The sequence below is a fragment of the Amblyomma mixtum genome, chromosome 2 (assembly GCF_055824585.1).
Source record: "Amblyomma mixtum isolate Tamu chromosome 2, ASM5582458v1, whole genome shotgun sequence".
Taxonomy (NCBI): domain Eukaryota; kingdom Metazoa; phylum Arthropoda; class Arachnida; order Ixodida; family Ixodidae; genus Amblyomma; species Amblyomma mixtum.
In genome coordinates this window covers 77,864,165-77,884,575 of record NC_143013.1, presented here as the reverse complement: position 1 = coordinate 77,884,575, position 20,411 = coordinate 77,864,165, and the positions used below count along the sequence as shown (strand labels likewise).

General features: G+C 47.1%; 1 protein-coding gene across 1 annotated transcript in view; it reads right to left on the bottom strand.

Moving 5' to 3' along the window:
* Positions 1-19,807, bottom strand: part of LOC149359805 (tyrosyl-DNA phosphodiesterase 2-like) — a 29,008-nt gene extending 9,201 nt beyond the window's left edge. The window contains exons 1-5 of the mRNA XM_089571912.1: positions 19,411-19,807; positions 17,060-17,121; positions 16,574-16,744; positions 10,381-10,591; positions 5,079-5,249 (exon numbers count right to left, since the gene is read on the bottom strand). Of these exons, the coding sequence (XP_089428038.1) occupies positions 5,079-5,249; positions 10,381-10,591; positions 16,574-16,744; positions 17,060-17,121; positions 19,411-19,605 (810 nt within the window). The 5' untranslated portion in view covers positions 19,606-19,807. The remainder of the gene's footprint in view (positions 1-5,078; positions 5,250-10,380; positions 10,592-16,573; positions 16,745-17,059; positions 17,122-19,410) is intronic.
* Between the last annotated feature and the right edge of the window lie 604 nt (positions 19,808-20,411).

Genomic DNA, 20,411 nt, shown 5'->3' with positions numbered 1-20,411 from the left:
ATGACAGAAGACAAGAAGCTTCGCCACCTCATGCGGGGTGTCAAGCAAGAGCTCTTCGCAGGACTCGTGCGCAGCCCACCAAGCACTGTGGCAGAGTTCCTCACCGAGGCGGCAACTATGGAGAAGACGCTGGAACAGCGAGCCCGCCAGTACAATCGCGACGTCAACACCTTCGGGCCTGATCCCATCTCCATGCCTCCCGGTATCGACGCGGCCTTTCTACGCGAGCTGGTCCGATCCGTCGTCAGAGAGGAACTGCAGGCCTTCCGTACGCCGTCCGAGACGCCATCTTTCACGCCACTGAGCGAAGTCATCCGGGACGAGGTGCGCCTGGCAGCACAACAGCACCAGATTTCCGAGGTTCCTCGCCAGCCTGATGCAAGGCCCACGTATGCGTCCGTCCTGCGCCAGGCCCCTGGGTACGACGTCACTGCCGCGACTCCAGCAGTGCTCTCGTCGAGCTCCCCTCGTGGTGACGCTCCGCCAGCCTATCAGCGGCCGCGAAAGAGTGAAGTGTGGCGTGCCCCGGATCGTCGGCCCCTCTGCTATCACTGTGGCGAGGCGGGTCACCTCTACAGGGCGTGCCCATACCGCCGCGTGGGCCTGCGTGGTTTCGCGCCGGACGACCCGTGCCCTCAGAACGGGGAACGACCGCAGGAGATAGCATTCCATCTGTCGTCGCGCCAGAACCACATCACGTCAGGCCACCAGGAGGCTCGATCACCGCCGCCGCGACGCTACCGTTCTCCAAGCCCCCGTCAAGCCGCAGGCTACTCCGGACGCCGTTCTCCCAGTCCACGCCGGGAAAACTGATTCCAGCGGCCTCTGGAGGCAAGGCCGCTGATGCCGGGACTTGTGAAGATCCTCCTGCGCGACTACCACGCGACGATGTTTCTCCGGGAGCGAGTAGCGACAGCATCCAACGCGCTACCTCCGATTTGTGCGTCAAAATTGACGGAATCGACGTGACCGCTTTACTGGATACTGGTGCCGACTATTCTGTCATGTGCCTGGCCCTTGCCGTACAACTGAAGAAAGTATTGACGGGGTGGTCGGGGCCTAGCATTCGCACTGCTGGGGGTCACCTGATTATCCCTGCCGGCAGGTGCACAGCTCGTGTCGATATCCGTGGTTTTGTGTACGTCGGCGAGTTTGTAGTCCTCCGTGAGTGTTCGAGGGACTTGATCCTCGGTCTTGACTTTCTCCACACGAACGGTGCTGTCATTGACCTCCACGAATCACGGGTCACGTTCTCGACGAAACGGGCCGTGGCACGCACTGACACAGACGATTCACGCTTCACTGCTCTGCGACTTGTTGACGACGACGTAATGGTGCCACCCCGGTCCAGTGTGCTAGTTCTCGTGAGGAATGATTTATTCCACGACTATGAAGGTGTCGCTGATAGCCACGTACCCCTGCTGCTCGAGAAAGGAGTAGCCATCGCTCGCGGGCTCGTCCAACTACAAGACGGTTGTGCTAGTGTGCTCCTTACAAATTTTGCCAACGAGTTGCAGCACCTCGCCAAGGGCACGGCTGTCGCCTTCCTGCATGACTTCGCTGTGGTGCCTCAAGTGTGCGCCCTGGAGCCAAGCCCTGAAGACCAGGCCCCACCATGCCCTGTCCTTCCGTCCGTCAGAATCAATCCCGATTTGGCGCCTGAGCAGAAGGCTCTTCTCTCGGCGCTTCTAACCGACTTCGCGGGTTGTTTTGCCACAAGCTCCAGGGTCGGTCGTACGCCTGTCGCAAAGCATCGCATTATCACCGACGAGACTACACCACCCGTATGCCAGCGCCCATACCGCGTTTCTTCGACGGAACGCGAAGCCATTAAAAGGCAAGTGGACGAAATGCTCGCCGACGATGTCATTCAACCGTCGACAAGTCCATGGGCGTCACCGGTAGTACTCGTGAAAAAGAAAGACAACACCCTGAGATTTTGTGTCGATTACCGCAAACTGAACAACGTGACGAAAAAGGACGTTTACCCGCTCCCCAGGATTGATGATGCACTCGACAGACTACGTGATGCCAGGTTCTTTTCCTCCTTGGATCTTAAAAGCGGCTACTGGCAGATAGAGGTGGACGAGCGAGACCGCGAGAAAACTGCTTTTGTGACGCCTGATGGTCTATACGAATTTAAGGTGCTCCCGTTTGGACTATGCTCAGCGCCGGCCACTTTCCAACGCATGATGGACACTGTCTTGTCTGGGCTCAAGTGGCAGACGTGCCTCGTATACCTGGACGATGTCGTCATTTTCTCGCCCACCTTCGAGCAACACTTGGAGCGGCTGCGCACAGTGCTCCGGGCGCTCCAATGTGCGCAACTTACGATCAAGCCCGAGAAATGCTATTTCGGTTTTGAGGAGCTTCGTTTCCTCGGCCATGTTGTCAGCGCGCGCGGTGTTCTCCCAGATCCCGACAAGACCGCTGCTGTCTCCAGTTTCCCGCGTCCCACTGACAAAAAGACCCTTCGACGTTTTTTGGGACTGTGCTCTTACTATCGACGATTCGTCCAAGATTTTTCCAAAATAGCTGAACCCTTAACAGCGCTGACCAGAGACGACACACCCTTCTTGTGGGGAAGCGACCAAGAGGATGCTTTCGTGGAGCTCCGCCACCGCCTGCAACGTCCACCGATACTCGCCCATTTCGATGACGCCGCAGCAACTGACATACACACTGATGCTAGCAACGTAGGCCTTGGGGCGGTCCTGGTACAGTGGCAGGATGGCGCCGAACGAGTCATCGCATACGCAAGCCGTACACTTTCGCGCTCGGAATGCAACTATTCAACGACTGAGAAAGAATGTCTTGCGGTAGTCTGGGCCATCAGTAAGTTCCGCCCATACCTATACGGAAGACCATTTCGCGTTGTCAGTGATCACCACTCGTTATGCTGGCTGGCCAGCCTCAAAGATCCATCTGGGCGGTTGGCGAGGTGGAGCCTCCGTTTGCAGGAGTACGACGTAACGGTCGTGTACAAGTCGGGGCGGAAGCACCAAGATGCGGATTGTTTATCACGCGCGCCAGTGGACCTTGCTTCTCCGGAAATCACTGAAGACTTCTCTTTCCTTGGTGCTGTTAGCGCAACCGATATGGCGCAGCTTCAAAGGGAAGACCCAGAGTTAGCGCCGCTCATCGCGTACCTGGAAGGCTGCGACGGTCCCCGCATTCCTCGTGTTTTTCTTCGTGGACTCAAATCCTTCACTCTGCAGAACGGCGTCCTCTACAAGCGCAACTTTGAGAGCAACACTGCAACATTTCTGCTCGTAGTCCCGTCCGAGTTGCGACCTGATATCTTGAGCGCTTGCCACGACGAACCATCTGCCGGCCACCTGGGGGTCAGTCGTACCTTAGCGAGGATTCGGCAGAGGTACTACTGGCCAAGATTACTTCCATCAGTGCGGACATACGTCAAAACCTGTCGCGACTGCCAGCGCCGTAAGTCTCCTCCCTTCAAACCCGCAGGATTTCTTCATCCCATAGCGCCTCCGAAGACGCCTTTCCAACAAGTGGGAATGGACCTACTCGGCCCTTTCCCGAAGTCATCCACTGGAAAACGTTGGATTGCTGTCGCGACGGATTATTTGACGCGGTACGCTGAGACAACGGCGCTTGCAAACGGAACTGCTGTCGAAGTGGCTACGTTTTTTGTACACAGCATCGTGCTGCGTCATGGCGCTCCTGCGGTTATAATTACTGACCGTGGAGCTGCTTTCACAGCCCGCTTGACTCAGGCAGTCCTAGATTTGACCCACACCAGCCATAGGCGTACAACAGCGTACCACCCACAGACAAATGGTTTGGTAGAGCGCCTTAACAGAACCCTGGCCGACATGCTCTCCATGTATGTGGATGTGGAGCATAAAACATGGGACCAAATTCTCCCATACGTAACGTTCGCTTACAATACGGCCCTGCAAGAGACAACGCGGCTCACGCCCTTCCAGCTTGTCTTCGGTCGTCCAGTTGTTACTTCTTTGGATGCCATGTTGCCCGTCGACCCTCAGTGTGACCTAGAGCCAGATCTTGACGTCGCCACTTTCGTTCAGCGGGCTGAAGAAGCACGTCAACTGGCCAGGCAGCGAATACACCGTCAACAGCACGCCGACGCTGACCGCTACAATCTCGGACGGCGATTTGTTACGTACGAACCAGGCGACCATGTGTGGGTTTGGACACCAGTTCGTCGCCGTGGGTTGTCCGAAAAATTACTGCGCCGATACTTCGGACCTTACCGAGTTCTCCGCCGCATTAGCGACGTGACGTACGAAGTTTCACCGGCAACCCCAGGCCGCCCTTCGCGCAGACCACCGCATCCGGATGTTGTGCACGTCGTTCGTATGAAGCCGTACCACGACCGTCCTGCTGATTGTACTTGACGCTGAGTGCCGCCGGTTGTGTGTCGTGATAGCTGTGTCTCACTTTCCGTGTCTAACCCATTTTCCCCTCTGTGAAAGCGGCCCACATCGAGGCGATGCTGCAGGGGAGGGAGCGATTTGTCACGAATATTACACAGCACACAGAGACACAAGAACTGCTCCAGTCTGCCGAGCGGTCACCAGCAAGAAGACGAACCACTTCTTCTTCCTCGTCACAAGCGAGATGGCGAAGCACTTCTTCTTCGTCCACTTCTGAGCTGTATCAATATTACAAATGGCAGTAGCTACTAAATTAAATGGCTTTAGTACTTGGCATGTCTCAACGACTACAAGTATTGTCTGTGTCATCCCCTAGGCAAGCACCACGATGAGTAGTAATATCACCCTAATCAGACGATTGCTGCAATTCTTAAAATTAATTACAAATTATAGGGCCCACACACAGCTTTTAAACTTCACTGAAATGCTCACAACACACTCCTCTTGAGATTTCATGCATTAGAAACAGAATCATTCCACAGTCGCTCAAGCACATTTTTGCAGGTAAGACGGAGAGCCAAAGCAGCTGAAACTCTGAAAAACCCCATATCCTTCAGAGTGACACAAATCACAGACACTATCCGAGGTGACAACTATTTGGGGAAAACCCTGCAATACAATGTTGCGCCTAAAACAGACTCAAGCACCACTCACTTCATGGTCTCTCAGGTTCAGGTCACCTCCAAAGATCACAGTTTTGTCCGAGGCTTCTTTTTTGCACTGCCGAAAACACCTCCGAAGCTGCACCTGCCTCACTTCTGTAGAATAGTTCATGCTTTCGAGATGAGTGTTGAGAAGGACAACATCCTTGTTGCTGAAGGTAGCCTGAGCAAAAAAAAACAAACAAGTGAAGATTATGTGCACCAGGCATTCAGAAAACAGGAGCGATAAAAAAAGCTTGAAAAAAAGAGAATGCCAGTCAACAAAAGGAAACAACACAGACCAAAGCGCTTACTGCTTCAACTTATTATTTCTGCCTCTGTCGGCAAACCTGGCAAGAATTTAAAAGCCATGCTACCAGAAAGCTCTCACCGTAAAATCAAATTCAATAGATATCTTGTGCAGACCAGTATGCAACTGACTGTCGCACTTGGTAAAACCACCTGTCGCACTTCGCAAAAATTCTAAACCCTAAAAAATATTTTTGCATGGTAGACTGCCCCACTTTGGGAGAGGCAATGTGCTGTGACATGAGCAGCTTCGATAAATGCATGACGAACAGTACAGGTAAAAGCTGTTGGGATGGTATGGAGATCTGTTATTTCTGTGGCATACTATTAGTGACTGGAAAGCCAGCCAATCTGAACACAAAGCCTGCATGCTAAAGTTCATGGCATCATATACAAAAGGCAATGCTAATTACTCTCTGCCAGCTACACTAATAGATGCATGTGTTGTTATAATAAACTACCTAATTTCATCACACTGTGTGTGTGTGCATGCATGCAGTCTTTGTAGCAGCCATAGTGTGACAGCAGTTCATGACAACTCGCCACCATGCTAAGGTTACCAGTAAGCTTGAGCCAACTACCAAAACAAACCATACTCTGGTTTTTATAGGTGTCATCTATGGTCATCTCCTCAGCGCAAGCTGTTATGGCATGTTTCAGTAGGTTGACTCCTTCACGTTCTGTCCCAAGCACACACACACAGAAAGAAGACGGTGCAGAATTCGGCTGTTAACAAACTATTATATGCACCACACAGTCATAATCACTCAATGTTCACAAAAAACAAGCACGACTTTGGGCAGCCTCAGCAACACCTATCGCATGACAAAACTTGAGCTGAACATTTAAGGGTCCACCACAAAAGATCTGTCGGCCCAAACGCAGCTTTGGTGAATGCCTGTGTAACTTGCACAACAAATTGCCCTGCTTTGATGAGCGCATTCCATGGCTCCCCAAGGTTGTGCACAAAATTAAAAAATTCGGCAGACCCGCCGCGGTGGCTCAGTGGCTATGGTGCTCGGCTGCTGGCCCAAAAGACGCGGGTCCGATCTCGGCCACGGCGGTTGAATTTCTATGAAGGCGAAATTCTAGAGGCTCGTGTACTGTGCGACGTCAGTGCACATTAAAGAACCCCAGGTGGTCGAAATTTCCGGAGCTCTTCACTACGGCGTCTCTCTCATAGCCTGAGTCGGTTTGGGACGTTAAACCCCATAAACCAACTAAACCAACCAAAAAATTCGGCAGAGACACTTAAGACTGCTTGCAAGTGAAAATGCGAGAAGCATTAAAGTGCTGAGTCAAGCTACGTTGCAGAATGACTACATGACTATGACTACAAGGCATGATTATGTATATTCTGTACAAACTCTATACACCTTACTATTTTCCTCACGCATACCGGTGGAGTCATGCACGTATGACACCACCCAGAAAGCTGCACGACGAACAATTGCATCACAATTTTGATACGAAAAGCCAGGAGGACATACAATTGAAGGTGCATATGCTGGTTCAAATCCCTGTCGCAAGCCAGCCTCCAACATGACTAGCACATGCAAGTTCTATGCAACGGGAAATCGTATGACACCACCCCGAACGCTGTACGACAAATGGTTGTTACAATTTTGGTACAAATGTCAGGAACACTGGTGCCACACGGAGGTTGACCAGTATAGGATTGTCTGAAGTGGCAGTGCTCAGCTTGCTGTGCACATCATATGGCCATTCGATGACGTCACCTGACTTTTCTTGCCATCACTAGGGTTTTCTGTACCATCTGCGAGCACACACACACAGACACACCGCTGGCTTTTCTCGTAATGGGACTAGTAATGCTTTCGCATTAAAAATGCAGACCATTGATGACTGAATCTGAGTAGTAGTCTAAACAGTAAAAGTGTGATGTGCTATAGTAAGGCACCACCCGGAAGCGAAGCAGCAAACGCCTACCAGAGGAAATCCTCCAACCAATGGAGTTGATGTACCGTACTGACCCAATTCCAACGCGCACCCAATTTACGGCACCAAAAAAAAATTCAAGCCCCGATTCTAACGTGCATGTGATTTCCACAAGTGAAAACAATTTGCAACCGTTTTTATATTTTCAGATGAGAACAGGCTGTTTATTCACCCGAACTTCATTCACTGTCACTCTCGGACAGCTCCTTCTTACACTCTCCGACCACAACATCTCGTCTTGAGTGCCGTCTACCGCATTAGAAATTGCGCATTTCTTGAAAGCACCTCGGTGGTGACGGGCATGTGGTCCACACGAAGCTGCCGCGTCAAGTCAGCCAGCTCATCTTCAAGGTCGGGAAACCTAACCGCTTGCAGACCGTGGTGGCCTTTGCTTGACATTTTGCACTCAAAGATTGACTTTTTCAGTCTTCGCCAGTCGCAAACACAAGCCTCTGGCACACCAAAACGACGGGAAGCGTGCCTATTGCCGCTCTGTTCTGCATGCAGAATAACTTTGCGCTTCAAGCTATTCTCGTGGCGGACACGACGTCTCTTCGTGGCCGCTGCATCCATTCTCAAAAACGATATCGCATGGAGAGCCCGCCGGAGAACACCACCATCACGCTACGGACGACGCTATACCTTGCTACTCATGTCGTAAACGCAGCAAAAGCGAGGCGAGGCGGTTCGTCCCGTGAATATTTTTGTGCCATGCTCACCAACAGAAATTACAAGCACCACACTAATTGAAAACGGCTCCTGCGACACAGAAAACGACGAGCAAACGTGCTCCCATGTTTGCCAGCAGTTAGTGAGCTCCCACATCGTATAATGGCGATGACGATGGGCAGCTATGGGGCAGTTTCAGTTTGTACTCGAATCCAACGTGCGTGCGATTTTAAGACGTATTTTCCCCGAAAAAAGGTGCGCGTTGGAATTGGGTAAATACGGTATTGTCATCACGTCACAGTCAACTGCTTTTTGTGTGTGATTTCAGCTGCCTAACAAATTAATCGATCACAATCTATTAAAGAACCATAGTTCCGCTAGGTTTGTGACAACAAAATTTTCTACTACCAAAGGGTCATAGTAATTACAGACAAATAACGTTTTCCCTTGGCGGCATTACATTTTTGAATACCTTGCCCCTATCACTAAAATCATGTTTGTCCTTTTCTAAATCCAAAAGATTTTATTCTTGAAATGGAACAGTTTTTTACATCCTTTGTTCTTTATTTTAGTTCTTTAGTTTACAAATTACTTATCCTATTCCTTGTACAGTCGGTGAAGTGCTGTTTTTTGTATTTTTATGTATGTTACTCACTCAGGGTCACGGTACAGTCCATGCATTATGGGGCCCTTATGGTTCCTGTTATATGTATTCAATAAATTTGCTTTGCTTTGATTTGACTTGATCTGGCTGTCTCCTTGTGTTTGTACCAATTGAGAAGTTATCCTCACAAGTATTCTTGCTCATGGTGCACAAAACGAGAAGGTGAGAGTGTCAACAACTTTTCAGGAAGCACAGTGGAGTCATGGAAGAAGAGGAGAGAACGAAAATAACAGCAGAGCATGAACCGCGATTCTTGGCACAACAGCACGCAGGGTAACAGAACACAGAGAAGAAAACACAGCCCTGTGTCTGTCTTCTTGTCTGTGTCCTGTTACACTGCACACTGTTTTGCCAAGCATCATGCACCAACTGGCCTGGATACTTCCCATGATGCGTGAACTGTGCTTTACAGTGTCCACATAATTTTGTGCATTATGTCGTCGTCGTAATTATGTAGTGCCTAATTATAATATTAATAACCTGCAGATTGGAACATCCGAATCATTCAAATATCTTGGTGTGCATATCTCGCGTGATCCAACTTGGACCTGTCATATTAACCACATAATAAATTCTGCTAATTGTGCTCTAGGTTATTTACGCCGTAACCTTTCACTCGCTCCTCCCCCTATTAAACAGCTTGCTTTTCAAACCTTTGTGCGACCCAAGCTTGAGTATGCTAACGCTATTTTTGATCCGCACCACAATAATCTTACTAACGCCCTCGAATTGGTTCAGAACCGCGCAACACGATTCATTCTATCTAATTATTCCTCCCACTCAAGCATCTCAGCGCTAAAAGCTCAAATCAACTTGCCCTCCCTAGCCTCGCGCCGTAAGATAGCACGTCTTAACCTTTTTCATAAATTTTTCCACTCTTTGACTCTTGATAACCCCTACATAAAAAGAGCCCACCGCATCGCCCAGTTCAGCCACAGTAACGCAGTGTATCCTCTACAAGCCCATACTGTGACATTTCAGCAGTCATTTTTTCAGCGTACTGCACGAGACTGGAATGACCTGCCCACCGAAGTTGCCATTATCATCAACCCACTAGAATTCAAGCGGAGCATCACCAACCTTTCATCTTAACATTTTTTACCATTGTTTGCCAGATACCGTCCACTCCCTCATGTAATGTCTCAACCGAGACCTTTGAGGAAATAAATAAATAAATAAATAAATAAATAAATAAATAAATCAGGAAGCCCTTCTATTCCATGTTATTGCACATCGTGCCCATAAGACAAAAGTGCACAGAACATCGATTTTTTATTTGCTCACTTGTTCTCATCTCTTCTGTTAGCATGGTCTATAAAAAGAAGATCTAATCTTTCGGGCAGCCTAGATGCACTTTTTAAACAGTAAAAATTTGTAAATTTTAAGTGTGGGGGTAAACATACCGAAGCGACACATGGGATGTGAGGGACACCGTAGTGGGGGGGGGCTCTGGTTTACTTTATACCACCTGTGATTCTTTAACGTGCGCTGACATAGCACAGAACATACGCGCTTTTCTTTTAAAGTCACCTGTTCACCATGCCAATAGTGCGCATAAAGACGTAGGCGTTTTCTCAAAGTGAATTTCCAGCTAGAGGATGGCTTTAATCGTGTCCCCCTCTCTCCCTCTGTCTTTGTTGTCACTTCCCCGTTGTTCCGGTACATGTAAAAAGCTAGAAAAAAAAACATCAGCCAAGACATCCTAGGCACTCACCTGAGCGAGTACAATGTGCCGCTCCATCTTGGAGGAATGAAACTGCGCAACACTGTGGTCGTTGCACCTGACAGAGTCCTTCTTTAAGAGCGTGGCAACGTAGTAACCCTGCGAGTCGCCAGGTATGTACAGGTAATGCGGGAAGTGGTCCCTTATTACAGCTTCAATCTCGGGTATCACCTCTTGAAAGAAGACAACATCTGGATCCAACCTGCAGTGAGGAATAGATATCAAATGCTTGCATGAAACAGATGGTTAGAATAAGGGGGAATATAAAGCGCGTTTCACCTAAGCTGTCCTGCAATTTTTAAATACAGACTCTTTGAGTTAGAATAGCGCTCTTTTGGGCATACCATTGCCAGTGACGTAGCTCATCACAATGCAGCTAAGGCGTGCTAATTGGTAGGCTAGTTAACCAATACTGAATAGTTAACTTTTTAACTATTAACGTTGGTCTCCTTATTTACTGAAAGGCATGTAGCCCCCGTAAGTGACACCCATATTAATTTTCAGAATTTCGAAAACGCAGTTACCCATAGCACTGTGGCCCCAACAAATTTTGGCTACATTGCGCCAAAGCACATAAGCTTTCAAAAAGCTTGCAGCAAAGCAAACCCTGCAGTGCACTCATAGAAAGGCTCACAGAAATGGCTAAGATTTGTTGGGCCACAGCACCAAGGGTAACGGCATTTTCTAAATTCTAAAAACTGATATGGATATCACTTACGGTGGGCTACATGCCTTTCAATACTTAAAGGTGCACTGAAGAGGAATCTGAACTCGTCATTTTGCCGCGGGAACTCAATCTACACGTTCCGAGCATTCTTAGAAACTGCGATTTATTGCCCTGTGTGGCTGATTTTCCTAATTAAATCGAATTAACCTCCGGCTCCCGCCTGTTTTTTTTAATTCTCCCTCGTACAATGGGCGGAGTCGACCAACGCGTGGAGTGCCTTTCAGCCAGTCCCACGGCGGCTTGCCGCTCTGCCATCGGCGGAGTAATACGTAGTAGCCGTAGAAGCAAATAGTCCGCGCGTATATTTATTTCTGCGGGCTTATTTTGCGGCTATATTATCTGCGAATGAAACTATTTATTCACGGAAACCTAAAAAACAAAATAAAGCGAAAGCAAAGCCTCCACGGAGCTGGCTGCAAGGCACTCCACGCGTTGGTCGACTCCTCCCACCGTACAAGGGAGAATTAAAAAAAAAAAGGCGGGAGCCGGACGTTAATTCGATTTAATTAGGAAAATCAGCCACACAGGGCAATAAATCGAAGTTTCTAAGAATGCTCAGAACGTGTAGATCGAGTTCCCGCGGCAAAAAGACGAGTTCAGATGCCTCTTCAGTGCACCTTTAAGGAGCCTAACAGCAATAGTTAAATAGTTCACTATTCAATATTAGTTAACCAGCCTACTAGTTAGAACATCTTAAGTGTATTCTGATGCGTTTTCGCTGCTGGCAATGCTATGCTGAAAAAAGCACTAGTCCTCTAACTCAAAAAACCTATTTTTAAGAATTTCAAAACATCTTAGCTGAAACACCCTATAGGAAAAGCATATGCTATCTCTTTTCACCTACAACAGGGTGTAACGAATGAAACACAAGAAAAGAAAAACAAGCAAAAGATGGTGAATAAAAAAAGTGCGATAAAGAGGTACAAAGGCCACTTGTACGCCTAAACTGCTTATTAATACACATGGGTGTGCATCTGTTTTAAGAAGAAGCAAAAGAGCCATTGCTATGAAGCTGTGGTCATAGCGTTGCATAAGATTCTATTTTTCTTCTGTACAACCAAGCTAGGTTGGCTGTTGCAGAATGGTTTGGTTTGGTTTGGTTTATGGGGTTTAACGTCCCAAAGCGACTAAGGCTATGAGAGACGCCGTTGTGGAGGGCTCCGGAAATTTCGACCACCTGGGGTTCTTTAACATGCACTGACATCGCACAGTACACGGGCCTCCAGAATTTCGCCTTCATCGAAATTCAGCCGCCGCGGCCGGGATCGAACCCGCGTCTTTCAGGTCAGCAGCCGAGCGCCGTAACCACTGAGCCACCGCGGCGGGTGCAGAATGAAAAGATGCCATTGATAGCAATGCCACTTTCTGCAGCAACACCAATGACGTCAGCATCATAGCCTTCTCATTAACTCCACAACCATTTCAAACAAGTAAAGCTAGTCCATGCCCAGACATCCCCAAATTGTTTGTCATAAAAGCTGGCTGAATGCATGACTAAATGTCGAAAGTGAATTGAAAACTCGTACAGAATATTTTGACCTAAAAATTAACGAGAATTCCGAGAGTTCAAGACCATGACAAAGCAATAATCAAGGAGAGCAGAAAAAAAATGTTCATTGACTACACAGACCAGAAATAGTTTAGACTAGGAATCTGACAGCTTGCCTCTGATTTCCTTTTTATATGCCCCATTTCTGCTTTTTTTGACCACGCTGTTCAATACAAGCAAGGACAGTAATGTCATTCCTAACCTCAATATGCTTAGGCAGACCAGCAGCAGACTTAAGCAAACATGAACATTCTCTGCAGTTTTGTCTTTTCCCGCAAGTTTTCAAGCTCCAGCCACAGTGCATTTCATTTTCAACTTTCCTGTTCGCTACTTAGCTACTCTAGTTAACATTGGCGACATTCTTCTATTGCGCTGAGGACACCTTGGCCTGCCCTCGCACTCATTTGCAGGCATTCCTGAAAATTATTTTCTTATGGACATGAAATGTCACATTGTGTTTCTGCTGCTGTTGCATGCAAACAGTACAGCAATGTGCTTGATATGCTGGGAGACTTTCAAGTGGCCTTTCTGGGCTGATTTATACAATGCAACAAAATTGATGTATTTTTGGAACAATATGCACTTTCCTCAACGCAGATAATTCAAGCCAGGCATGTTGTAATTTGCGCTTTTCACAAGGCATGGCATTATCACATGTATTGAATGCCCCTTTGCCAAACTGCACCACTGCTCCAGACTGAATTAAGGTCTCGCAAAAGTTGTCATACGATGTGGCAGCTACCGCCACGGCAAAGCGAAAAGGAGGGTGGAGGGGGGGGTTGACACACTCAAAGACAGAACCTGCAAACTTCACTGGGCAGAGAATGTATTTTTGCAAAATCGGCACCTCCAAACACTCATCCTTTTTAACTCTTTGTCGCCATGTAGAAATTTGCTTTTCGAGTTGGGTCACACTGATCCAAGCTTTTCAAGGAATTTAAGGGATGCATCCAAATTTAAGAAGTTTCAGGGGCCCTTCAAAACATTTTTCGAAATTCAAAGGTATTCAAGAATTTCAAGAACCTGCGCAAAACCTAGAAGTGATAGAGTGTCTCCTTTAAGAAAATTTTCTCGAAAGCTTTTGTCGGACATCTCTCGACAAGTGGCAGCAAATGATCAGTTCTTTGTGTCTCGAGTGGTCTATACCTGACTCTCAAAGATGCAAATTAGGTTTTAGACTTTGCAGCTAAAGGCAGTGGTGCCTGGATCTAAAGCCCATTGATAAGAAAAAAAAAATTAATTCTTTTTCAAAATCTTTCCCAGCTCAAGTGGTTTATGGAACAATTTCCAGTTGGTACCAGTTGGAACCAACTGGGTTCCAGTTGGAACAATTTCCAGTTGGTACCAGTTGGAACCAACTGGGTTCCAGTTGGAACCAACTGGAACCCAGTTGGTTCCAACTGGTACCAACTGGAAATTGTTCCATAAACCATTTGGGCTGGGAAAGATTTTCGCCAGGGAATGCTGACCCTCATACAGAGCACACAAGTTTTGTCAAAAATACATGCAGCTCATAAGCTTTGCTTCTCGGACATGTATTGGGGCTCTCTAGCAACCATGGAAAGTGACATTTCGGAGGGGTGGGAAAGGTGTTTCCTCTCAACACCAAGAGATCTGGAATGTTCGTCGTACACAACCAGCCATATTGTCTGGCCCAGAAACAAACACGCTAGGCTTTTTGACAAAGGCTGTACATTTGGGGCCTACGGACCGGTGCAGTGCATCCATCTTGACATCAGAAGTGCATCGTCAGATGGCACCAGCATGCAGTGCGGCATGGTTCGGAGCTTGGAGAGGGGTCAGAGACTTTTGATACCGACTGCATCGCGTGTTGCACCAATGAACGCACGCAGTAGAATGCTTCTCCCAGCTAAACGGGCGCATTGTTCAAGCTGAAATTTCGCACAGAATTGGCATTTTGTCGACAGAATTGTTTCATCCTACATTTGTTTGGGTTACTTGCCTGAATCGATCAAAAAAAGTCGCATATTCGCATCGTCTGCTGCGACAATGAAGGAAATCACGCCGTCCTGTCAGCGATCGCACCGGTGGCTCCATCTTGTTTGTTGGCCGTGAAGATTCAGCAAAGGAGAGAGGTTCGGGAGGTTTGAAGACGCTCTTTCAACTGTTTTTTTAATGGTCAAAAAAAACTTAACTTGCAGAAAACTTAGTTTGGCCAAGCTAAGTTTTCTGTGACCATTAAAAAACCAGTTGAAAGAGCGACTTCAAACCTCCCGAACCTCTCTCCTTTGCTGAATCTTCACGGCCAACAAACAAGATGGAGCCACCGGTGCGATCGCTGACAGGACGGCGTGATTTCCTTCACTGTCGCAGCAGACAATGCGAATATGCTACTTACTCTGTTCGAATCAGCTAAGTACCCCAAGCAAACGTAGTATAAAACAATTCTGCCGACCAAATTCCACTCCTGTGCAAAATTTGAGCTCGAACAATGCACCCGTTTAGCTGAGAGAAGCATTCTACGGCGTGCGTTTATTTCTGCAACACGCGATACATATGTTCCGCAAGTAAAAAATGAGTTTGTGCTCAGGTCTTCTTGAAAGCAGCCGGCATAACAAGGATGAAACAAATGCATTTTGAGGGTACCGAAACTTAAAGAGGTCTTGAAACATTTCTTTGCTGATCCCAAGAAAACAATTTGGAATAGGCATGGCACTGTAAGTATAATGTTGCCTAAAAAAAAAAAATGCTTTTACTGAAGGCACAACAAGAGCGAAACAATAAATTAGGCAGTATTCAGCTCCTTGTAGTTCCCCTCAATTTGCTGCTCTAGGACTAACACCCCACAACGGGCCCATTGCAAAACTCGGAAAGCCAGCTTTACTGCAATGGAAAACTCCGTCCCACGGCAGCGAGGTTCAACCAAAGTTCGGTGCAACAGTGGGGACTTGTATCGCAAGCGTGATGCCCTGAACAAACCTGCCAAGTAGTGCCTTGGCATAGTTGCACTTCATCCAATTCCAATTGCAATTTTTGTTTCTCCTTCCATGGGAAGAGGCAGCTAAGGCAAAAGGCTGGCTTGCTTGAGAAGGACTCAGCTCCCATGTACAGTCCGCAAGACAGTAACAAAAAATGGCTTTTGTACATAGCGGTTCAGTCGAAACAAAGTTTACAAAAAATTAGGATGTACATCTTGATTATAACGCAATGATGAACCAAAGGAGCGAAATATTTATACAACAGTTGGTTTTTAGCACAACTGCATTGCTCTGCAGTTGTGTGCAGAAAAACGCATGGTACTATTATGTTGTGGCAAAAACGTTCCAAGCAGTGGCTAGGCAACGCTGATCTTAACCCTTCCATCTCAACTTCAATACATGACAGAAGCATGTAGGAAGAATGCATAGCATTATTCTGGCTCCAGCTGCGCTGCACTTAATTTCTGCCCAAAAAAACAAGCCATGCCACCGCTATGAAAGGGTTTTCACTGAGGAGAGAAGCTGACTTGTGGTCACACTGATGAAAGGTGCAGTGAGAGCAAATAATGCCACCATGCCCCAACTACTTAGCGATAGCACAAGTTCTCCAACAGAGCGCTCTGCAAGAAGCAAAGGAGAGCTTACATGGTACTCGATTGGCGAACACTGGGCACCGCACAGCAACCAGTAACTTAGCTCGAACAGTAAGGGGAAGCGAACTGTATTCAGTTTAACTTAACTGTAAAGTCACCATGCTCAAAAGGTGGTTCGGGCGACATAAAGGCATTTTGAGTGCATGGTCATTAGAACAGCTGTTACACATGACAACATACAGACAATCAAATTTATGAGTTGATGCTGCAAATCTGCCTGCATCATCATGTAACACTCAATGGCTACAGACCATCCCACAAGGTCATAAGGCAAGCCTGTGTGAAGATATCAATGCAGTAAAGCTTAAATAAGTACCTCAAGGTTAAGCTGCACACAGCGCTGATTCGCTGATGCAGGTAGTTCTTGTTAAGTCCATCGACATTCCAAGAGACCAGCGTCATCATTTCACGTTGCTTCTGAGGCTCGTGGATGGGTGGTACGGCAGGGACTTCGGCGGGGACTGAAGAGGGCATGCTTACACGCCTCCTGTTGCAAGAAAAGAAAGGAGAAGATCACGCACTTTTCAATGCAATGCTAACCACACCATTACCCTGCACATGAAAGAAGTCATCCCATATCACAATCTCTGCAATATGTTAAATTAATTTGATATGCAAAGCATAAGAAAAAAAAAGCCAAAGCAGGCAATGCAGTCAATGAAGACCATGGGTTAACATCTGTTGTGTGGTTCTAATGTACATGAGCATTCCAGTCCATCAACTTGACCTTTACAGGTGGTCTTCTACTTAATGGCACTGCACAAGTGCTTTAGCATCATTTCATGCTCAGGACTTAACTTACATGGACGTCACAATCCCTGAAAGGCGCCGTGTCTCCTGGTCATCCTCAGCACATTCTGAATCCTGCAGATAAAATCAAAAAGTTAAGAACAGATCACCTTTTAGTGTATGCCCTGCTATGGAAAGAATGCATATCTACTTCTAGAAACTACATGAAAATGAGATTTCTGAAAAGCGTACATGAGCTTTAATTTGATGTCCTACAGCTACATGCGGGCTACGACGGATGCAGTCAACTGATTGCGTCCACATGGGAGCTTAATGTGCACTGACATCAGACTGCACATGCGTGCTTTTTCATTTTCCCTACATTGATATGTGGCCACCACGGCCAGGATTCTATCCTGCAGAGTGTGACACTTGCTCCATTCACTACAGGCTCCTAACCTGTTGAGTTCCCCGCCTACCAAGTGACTGAGCAAGAAAAATGGAGACCGTGCATCAGTCAAGCTGTGCAGCATCGTCCCTTTTCAACAAACTGGAAGCACAACATGTGAGACACTACAACAAGAGAACAAGGGAAATAGTATAGTGCCCATGTTTTCTGTGCTCTGGTATTGCCAGCCTCATTCAGAGGCTGAATGAGTGTCACAAAATGACTCGCACTTCTGTTCTTCTGATGCGCCACCACTGTGTAGTAATTAATGGGTAATAATTTTTACTGTATATATACTGCGACTCCTGTCCCGGATCAGGCTGACCGCATGAATAAATAAATAAAACACTGCTGAAGCAGAAAATGATGAAAAGTAGCAGCAGTCAACATAAGGCATGCTTTACACACATCACTGCTAAAGTAAAGCTCCAGAAGCAGAAAAATGGCAGCTTTAGTGTACAAGTTTAAACCGTGATTATATTCAGCATCTTCCCCATTCTCTTGTAAAAAAAGCTACTGTGAGCACGGGTATGCCTGATCAAACTTGTCTGAAAACTCACGCAGTGCTGGCAGAGGAAATGTAACGAAATTCAAAAGCAGCTACTACTGACTTTCACTTACAATACTTGCACTTCGGTGCAGCCAAATAGCCATTCCAGCCACACAGGCACAAGTGCCTTGCACTTAGCAAAGCGCCTGCGACACTTAATTTAGTCTGCAGCACACCCATTGAGCGCTCTAGACAAGTGTGGTCGGGTCTGTACATAGTTTGCACAATGTGTTCCATGGGACAAAGATGATCAGCTGGAGAACACCCATTTGCACATTCTTCTCCCCTCCAAGGCCCCTGGATGCCACTGCAGAGAAGTAAAAGGTCACGTACCCAGCCAGTGTGCAGCATTCCAGAACAGAAATGCAAGGAAGTTAAGAGCAAGGAATGCCTCCTATGAGACATCCCTTTACTGCACAGCTGTGTATGCATGGCTGAACTGTCAATTCTCGATAACTCAACCACGGAGGGAACCAAAACTTTGTTACAATTAAGGGGATCCTGTTTAATGCAATTCATACTATCAATTCAAAGAATCTAGCAATTTGAATTAAGCAAGCTTGAACTGATAATATATTCCACTTATATGCATAAATCTGAAGCTCCGAATGAAAAATAGCCTGACACTATGTTGCAGTTTTTGTGGCTGTGGACCTGTCCTCAATATGAGCTCACTGCTGGGGCAGAACACAATGCACTAATGAATAAATTTTTAATAGCCATATATGCTGACTATGCCAGCACACTATGTATGGAACATTGTATGAGAACAACTTGGATCCATCCATATGTGTTTTTCTGGAAGCAAGGCGTTCATACTGCATGAGTAGGAGCACAGATGCTCATACACCTGTCTAAACCGCTCGAAAGTCACGCTCGTAATGTTCATTTGTGACAATCGTCGCTGCTGGACTGACATACATTTTAGAGGCTTGTGAAGTTGCTCCATAGATAGCAATGCGCATGCACAATAAGATGTATTGACCCCTAGGCAGGGTTAACTCTACGTACCTAAGAAAACGACTCCTGTGCCCAGGTGAAAGTATTATTAGAGCATGCTGAGTCTTTCAATGCTGAAGGACTCTAGTATTACGCTGGTTTCTAGCTGGTTTAAAATGGCTTTAACTGCAATCAGCTGGTTCCAGTTCCAAGTGGAACCGGCAAGCAGCCAATGGGTTACCAACTGACTACAGAGTAGAATCAGCTGGTCCACAGCAGGAACCAGTACAGCTCCTCGGTGGGCTGTTCTAACGCTCTAGACAGGTGTGTGGACATCTGTACCATAGCATGACGACCCTCCCGCCTAGGCCTATGGCGGGCCTGGGCGCTGAGCCCTTGGGTTTGAACTTGACACAATGTAACGGAAAGGCAGTAGGAGGCGATTCACGTGCAAAAGATAAAATATTGCTGACAAGTTGTTACTCACAGAGTCCACTATCTCGAGGACGGAGGAATCGTCACATACTATACACGAGTCGTCAGTAATGACCGTTGAATCGTGAGCGCTGAATGAGTTATCCGAATCACTGTCATGGACTTCGAACACATGGACGTCTCCGCCAGAACACAACGGTTTCACTTGCGTTATTTCAATAATATCTGGACCATCACCGTCCTCCATGACACTGGTCTGTTTTTCCTTCAGTTTCTGCACTACACTTCGGAGACTTCCTTAGTTGACTGGTTGACACTTCGAATCTTCGCAGTACTACACAGTGTAATAGAATAGCAGTACAGACACGCACAGACAACACCAGACAGCAAAAGACAGGCCTGGCTTGGTTTAGTTCAGCTTGGCTCTCAACGTATCTAATAATGATGATGATGATCTCTCGCTGTGATTTTTGTTTGGGGTCAGGAGGAGAGTCGGTGGGTGCAGGGCTCCTCCTGAGTCGGAAGAAAGTCAAGAAAGAAAAAAACGACGAAAAAAAATAGTGGACAGTGTTGTAAAACGGGTGTTTATCATTTTATATCTCCTCCCAAAAGTACCAGTTTTGTAGCTCCACCAAAAACGTGTCTTCGGTGGCGGTCACGCGAACTACCAGCGCTGCAGTCGAGTCTTCCTTCCGACCCAGCGCATCGTCTGCTACACGGGAAGCGCAAAGGCTGTGCGCACATGTGCTTTATGTGCGATCTTTGAAACGATAAAGGCAAGTCACAACTCCTTGCTCATATTGTGCGACACGATAATAATGTGCTTGTGCCCCGAAAGTCCTATGGTATCCTCTTTTATGCGTGCATTGTCTCGCAAACTCTTGAAGCTGATCGCTTTTGTGACGGCCGAAGAGAAGCAATATCTTTTTTTTTTTTGGTAAGACAATTCCTCATTCTCCTTATTGGATTGGAAAACGTTTATTGTCAGCGCTGAGCCCTAGTGGGCATTATACTAGGTGGCTTCGAGCCCATGGCTCTTGGCGACCTTGTGAG